Consider the following 7,304-nt stretch of genomic DNA (forward strand, 5'->3'; position numbering starts at 1 on the left):
CACACACACACACACACACACACACACACACACACACACACACACACACACACACACACACACACACACAAGCATGGACACACACACACACACACACTGTGGCCCCACTGTGGTCCGTGACCATAGGGAATGTATTGGGAGCCCCACTGTGGTCCGTGACCATAGAGAATGTATTGGGAGCCCCACTGTGGTCCGTGACCATAGAGAATGTATTGGGAGATGCAGCGTGGTCCGTGACCATAGAGAATGTATTGGGAGCCCCACTGTGGTCCGTGACCATAGAGAATGTATTGGGAGATGCACCGTGGTCCGTGACCATAGAGAATGTATTGGGAGCCCCACTGTGGTCCGTGACCATAGAGAATGTATTGGGAGCCCCACTGTGGTCCGTGACCATAGAGCATGTATTGGGAGCCCCACTGTGGTCCGTGACCATAGAGAATGTATTGGGAGATGCACCGTGGTCCGTGACCATAGAGAATGTATTGGGAGCCCCACTGTGGTCCGTGACCATAGAGAATGTATTGGGAGATGCACCGTGGTCCGTGACCATAGAGAATGTATTGGGAGCCCCACTGTGGTCCGTGACCATAGAGAATGTATTGGGAGCCACACTGTGGTCCGTGACCATAGAGAATGTATTGGGAGATGCACTGTGGTCCGTGACCATAGAGAATGTATTGGGAGCCCCACTGTGGTCCGTGACCATAGAGAATGTATTGGGAGCCCCACTGTGCTCCGTGACCATAGAGAATGTATTGGGAGATGCACTGTGGTCCGTGACCATAGAGAATGTATTGGGAGCCACACTGTGGTCCGTGACCATAGAGAATGTATTGGGAGCCCCACTGTGGTCCGTGACCATAGAGAATGTATTGGGAGTCCTGCTCTCCCTCTTCCCCATGTACCACAGCTCCCAGTCTGGATAAATAAGACACAATGCCAAGGCAGCAGGTCCTGCTCTCCCTCTTCCCCATGTACCACAGCTCCCAGTCTGGAGAAATAAGACACAATGCCAAGGCAGCAGGTCCTGCTCTCCCTCTTCCCCATGTACCACAGCCCCCAGTCTGGAGAAATAAGACACAATGCCAAGGCAGCAGGTCTTGCTCTCCCTCTTCCCCATGTACCACAGCTCCCAGTCTGGAGAAATAAGACACAATGCCAAGGCAGCAGGTCCTGCTCTCCCTCTTCCCCATGTACCACAGCTCCCAGTCTGGAGAAATAAGACACAATGACAAGGCAGCAGGTCCTGCTCTCCCTCTTCCCCATGTACCACAGCCCCCACTCTGGAGAAATAAGACACAATGCCAAGGCAGCAGGTCCTGCTCTCCCTCTTCCCCATGTACCACAGCTCCCAGTCTGGAGAAATAAGACACAATGCCAAGGCGGCAGGTGCACACCGATATGTTTGTGGGGCTTGCTCACACAAAGCCCCCGCTGACTGTTGGAAGATGAGATTGATTCAAGTGTAAAAGCACAGGTATAAGGGCTCAATATTGTGTCTGATACAATCAACAAATGTATGTTTTAATATATTGTCATGAATATATTTCCACACATATTTCAATATTCAATTAATCATTTACAAATGTTTATGTACTGGTGCTTTTGTTTAGGAAACAGCCAATCATTTTGCCTGACTTTTCATTTCTACTTTGTGAAAATAAGCTGTAACTGGGCTTTATTAATTGGTATAACTATATTAATAATCAAATCAACAAATAAACTTGATGAAATGGATTACACTGTAATGTTTTTATTGTAAGGCAAAAAAAAATAGGCTATAGGCCTACGTATTTTCTAGGACTTTGTAGTATTATACAAAACATATCCTTGACTCTATCGAAACACAACTATTGTTGTTATTTTTTTTAAATTATATATTTCATAACTATTTCATCATGCAATTAATCCTTTACAATACTATATGCACTATTTACCAGGCCTTTATTTACCAGGTGTCATGTTTTGTCTTTGATCTTCATGTCTTGTCCCTGTGCTTCCCTCTGCTGGTCTTATTAGGTTCTTTCCCTCTTTCTATTCCTCTCTCTCCTCCTCCCTCTCTCCCTCCCCCGCTCTCTCTCTCTATCGTTCCGTTCCTGCTCCCAGCTGTTTCTCTTTCTCCTAACGACCTCATTTACTCTTTCACACCTGTCCCCTATTTTGCCCTCTGATTTGAGTCCCTATTTCTCCCTCTGTTTTCTGCTTCTGTCTTTGTCGGATTCTTGTTTGATGTTTGCTGTTCTGTGCCCAGGTTCCGCCCTGTCGTGTTTTTGCCTTCATCAGATGCTGCGTGTGAGCAGGTGTCATCTAAGATATATCCTGGAGTACCGTTTTGTTTAATACTGGAATAAAGACTCTGTTTTTGTTAAGTCGCTTTTGGGTCCTCATTCACCAGCATAACAGAAGAATCCGACCAAGAATGGACCCAGCGACTACGGATTCTCTCTACACTACCGTCAAGTTCCAGGGAGCAATGCTCGGCAGACACGAGCAGGAATTGTCTGCTGCTCGTCATGCCGTTGAGACCCTGGCCGCTCAGGTTTCCGATCTCTCAGGACAGTTTCAGAGTCTTCGTCTCGTACCACAAGCTACTTCCTGGTCTTCCGAGTCTCCGGAACCCAGGGTTAATAATCCACCATGTTACTCTGGACAGCCCACTGAGTGTCGCTCCTTTCTCACCCAGTGTGATATTGTGTTCTCTCTCCAGCCCAACACATACTCTGGAGAGAGAGCTCGGATCGCTTACGTCATATCACTCCTTACTGGGCGGGCTCGGGAGTGGGGCACAGCTATCTGGGAGGCAAGGGCTGAGTGTTCTGACGTTTATCAGAACTTTAAGGAGGAGATGATACGGGTCTTTGATCGTTCAGTTTTTGGGAAGGAGGCTTCCAGGGGTCTGGCTTCCCTATGTCAAGGTGATCGATCCATAACGGATTACTCTATAGAGTTTCGTACTCTTGCTGCATCCAGTGACTGGAACGAGCCGGCGTTGCTCGCTCGTTTTCTGGAGGGACTCCACGCTGAGGTTAAGGATGAGATTCTCTCCCGGGAGGTTCCTTCCAGCGTGGACTCGTTGATTGCACTCGCCATCCGCATAGAACGACGGGTAGATCTTCGTCACCGAGCTCGTGGAAGAGAGCTCGCGTTAGCGGGGCTTCCATTCTCCGCATCTCGACCATCTCCTTCCATCGGCTCAGAGACTGAGCCCATGCAGCTGGGAGGTGTTCACATCTCGACTAAGGAGAGGGAACGGAGAATCACCAACCGCCTTTGCTTCTATTGCGGTTCTGCTGGACATTTTGTCATGTCATGTCCAGTTAAAGGTCAGAGATCATTAGTAAGCGGAGGGCTACTGGTGAGCGCTACTACTCAGGTCTTTCCATCAAGATCCTGTACTACCTTGTCGGTCCATCTACGCTGGACCGGGTCGGCTGCTTCCTGCAGTGCCTTGATAGACTCTGGGGCTGAGGGTTGTTTTATGGACGAAGCATGGGCTCAGAAACATGACATTCCTCTCAGAGAGTTAGGGAGGATCACACCCATGTTCGCCTTAGATGGTAGTCCTCTCCCCAGTATCAGATATGAGACACTACCTTTAACCCTCACAGTATCTGGTAACCACAGTGAGACCATTTCTTTTTTGATTTTTTGTTCACCTGTTACACCTGTTGTTTTGGGTCATCCCTGGCTAGTATGTCATAATCCTTCTATTAATTGGTCTAGTAATTCTATCCTATCCTGGAACGTTTCTTGTCATGTGAAGTGTTTAATGTCTGCTATTCCTCCTGTTTCTTCTGTCCCCTCTACTCAGGAGGAGCCTGGTGATGTGACAGGAGTGCCGGAGGAACATCATGATCTACGCACGGTCTTCAGTCGGTCCAGAGCCAACTCTCTTCCTCCTCACCGGTCGTATGATTGTTGTATTGATCTCCTTCCGGGGACCACTTCTCCTCGGGGTAGATTATTCTCTCTGTCGGCTCCCGAACGTAAGGCTCTCGATGATTATCTGTCTGCTGAAGGCATTCAGATGGATCCCGCTAAGGTCCAGGATGTCAGCGATTGGCCCGTTCCTAAGTCACGTGTCGAGTTACTGCGCTTTCTCGGTTTCGCTAATTTCTATCGGCGTTTAATTCGTAATTTCGGTCAAGTGGCTGCCCCTCTCACAGCTTTGACTTCTGTCAAGTCTTGCTTTAAGTGGTCCGGTTCCGCCCAGGGAGCTTTTGATCTCCTCAAGAAGCGTTTTACATCCGCCCCTATCCTTGTTACTCCTGACGTCACAAGACAATTCATTGTCGAGGTTGACGCTTCAGAGGTGGGCGTGGGAGCCATTCTGTCCCAGCGCTTCCAGTCTGACGATAAGGTCCATCCTTGCGCTTACTTTTCTCATCGCTTGTCGCCATGGGAACGCAACTATGATGTGGGTAACCGTGAACTGCTCGCCATCCGCTTAGCCTTAGGCGAATGGCGACAGTGGTTGGAGGGGGCGACCGTTCCTTTTGTCGTTTGGACTGACCATAAGAACCTTGAGTACATTCGTTCTGCCAAACGACTTAATGCACGTCAAGCTCGTTGGGCATTGTTTTTCGCTCGTTTCGAGTTCGAGATTTCCTATCGTCCGGGAAATAAGAACACCAAGCCTGATGCTTTATCCCGTCTCTTTAGTTCTCCTGTGGTTTCTACCGAACCCGAGGGGATTCTCCCTGAAGGGCGTGTTGTCGGGTTGACTGTCTGGGGAATTGAGAGACAGGTAGAGCAAGCACTCACTCACACTGCGTCGCCGCGCGCTTGTCCTAGTAACCTTCTGTTCGTTCCTGTCTCTACTCGTCTGGCTGTTCTTCAGTGGGCTCATTCTGCCAAGTTAGCTGGTCACCCCGGTGTTCGGGGTACGCTTGCTTCTATTCGCCAGCGGTTTTGGTGGCCTACTCAGGAGCGGGACACGCGCCGTTTCGTGGCTGCTTGTTCGGATTGCGCGCAGACTAAGTCAGGTAACTCTCCTCATGCCGGTCGTCTTAGACCGCTTCCCATTCCTTCTCGACCATGGTCTCAGATCGCCTTAGACTTTAGTACCGGTCTGCCTTCGTCTGCGGGGAGGACTGTGAGAGCTGCCAATAAACGTAGGATTAAGAGTCCTAGGTATTGTCGCGGTCAGAGAGTGTGGCTTTCCACTCGTAACCTTTCCCTTACGACAGCTTCTCGCAAGTTGATTCCGCGGTTCATTGGTCCGTTTCGTGTCTCTCAGGTCGTTAATCCTGTCGCTGTGCGACTGCTTCTTCCGCGACATCTTCGTCGCGTCCACCCTGTCTTCCATGTCTCTTGTATCAAGCCTTTTCTTCGCGCCCCCGTTCGTCTTCCCTCCCCCCCTCCCGTCCTTGTCGAGGGCGCACCTATTTACAAGGAACGGAGGATCATGGACATGCGTTCTCAGGGACGTGGTCAACAGTACTTAGTGGATGGGGAGGGTTTCGGTCCTGAGGAGAGGAGTTGGGTTCCATCTCGGGACGTGCTGGACCGTTCGTTGATTGATGATTTCCTTCGTCGCCGCCAGGGTTCCTCCTCGAGTGCGCCAGGAGGCGCTTGGTGAGTGGGGGGGTACTGTCATGTTTTGTCTTTGATCTTCATGTCTTGTCCCTGTGCTTCCCTCTGCTGGTCTTATTAGGTTCTTTCCCTCTTTCTATTCCTCTCTCTCCTCCTCCCTCTCTCCCTCCCCCGCTCTCTCTCTCTATCGTTCCGTTCCTGCTCCCAGCTGTTTCTCTTTCTCCTAACGACCTCATTTACTCTTTCACACCTGTCCCCTATTTTGCCCTCTGATTTGAGTCCCTATTTCTCCCTCTGTTTTCTGCTTCTGTCTTTGTCGGATTCTTGTTTGATGTTTGCTGTTCTGTGCCCAGGTTCCGCCCTGTCGTGTTTTTGCCTTCATCAGATGCTGCGTGTGAGCAGGTGTCATCTAAGATATATCCTGGAGTACCGTTTTGTTTAATACTGGAATAAAGACTCTGTTTTTGTTAAGTCGCTTTTGGGTCCTCATTCACCAGCATAACACCAGGCCTTTATTTATCAGGCCTTTAGTTACCAGGCCTTTATTTATCAGGCCTTTATTTATCAGGCCTTTATTTACCAGGCCTTTATTTACCAGGCCTTAATTTATCAGGCCTTTATTTATCAGGCCTTTATTTATCAGGCCTTTATTTATCAGGCCTTTATTTATCAGGCCTTTATTTACCAGGCCTTTATATACCAGGCCTTTATATGTCAGGCCTTTATTTATCAGGCCTTTATTTATCAGGCCTTTATTTACCAGGCCTTTATTTATCAGGCCTTTGTTTATCAGGCCTTTGTTTATCAGGCCTTTATTTATCAGGCCTTTATTTACCAGGCCTTTATTTATCAGGCCTTTATTTATCAGGCCTTTATTTATCAGGCCTTTATTTATCATGCATGTTTGCACACTTCACATGTTGATATGCATCTGATGCCAATGCTATTGGTCTAGTGTTAAGGTATCAAAATAAAATATTATTATTGGATGAAACATTGCATTTGTCATCACTGCTATTAGCCAATAGAAACACGTTAAATAATAGATGTATTATTATTAGTCAGCCACAAAAATATCTCAAGGAGGTTTGTTTCAAAGTGATTTTAGCATGTCAATCTTGATGGGGAAAACTCAAAAAAATGTTTTTAGATGTGTGCCAGCAAAGCCACTACACAACACTAAACAATATATTAATTGCACTATAACAGTGACAAACGATGCCCACAAATATTTAGGGGCTACATAAAGCTGTCCCAACAGCAGAGCTTTCTTTTCAGCACCATTGAGTGAATCCTTACCACCGCTAGAACCTGGCTATCAGTAAAGCCTTGTCTGGCAGCGAAACAGTTCATTCAGCCTCATTTACTGCCTTTTAAAAAAACATAGCTGCTATGGCTGACTTGCTTAACTTCTCTGCGCTACGGATCCCTTTAGCGGGATCATTTTCCTAGACAACCGCTGAATTGCAGGGCGCAAAATATAAACTACAAATATTTATAATCATGCAATCACAAGTGAAATATACCAAAACACACCTTAGCTTGTTGTTAATCCACCTATCATGTCAGATTTTGAAAATATGCTTTACAGCGAAAGCAATCCAAGCTTTTGTGAGTGTATCAATCAATGCTACAACAGCTAGTCCCAAATTAGCATGGTCACGAAAGTCTGAAAAGCAATGAAATTAATCGCTTACCTTTGATAATCTTCGGATGTTTGCACTCACGAGACTCCCAGTTACACATCAAATGTTATTTTTGTTCGA

At 47.5% G+C, this 7,304-nt stretch overlaps 1 protein-coding gene across 1 annotated transcript in view; it reads right to left on the reverse strand.

Annotated features, from left to right (window-relative positions):
* LOC129820355 (disks large-associated protein 1-like) overlaps positions 1 to 865 on the reverse strand; it is a 31,822-nt gene extending 30,957 nt beyond the window's left edge. The window contains exon 1 of the mRNA XM_055877421.1: positions 98 to 865. Coding sequence (XP_055733396.1) covers positions 98 to 865 — 768 coding nt within the window. The remainder of the gene's footprint in view (positions 1 to 97) is intronic.
* Positions 866 to 7,304: the final 6,439 nt, after the last annotated feature.

This window comes from Salvelinus fontinalis, chromosome 22, assembly GCF_029448725.1.
Source record: "Salvelinus fontinalis isolate EN_2023a chromosome 22, ASM2944872v1, whole genome shotgun sequence".
NCBI classification, from domain to species: domain Eukaryota; kingdom Metazoa; phylum Chordata; class Actinopteri; order Salmoniformes; family Salmonidae; genus Salvelinus; species Salvelinus fontinalis.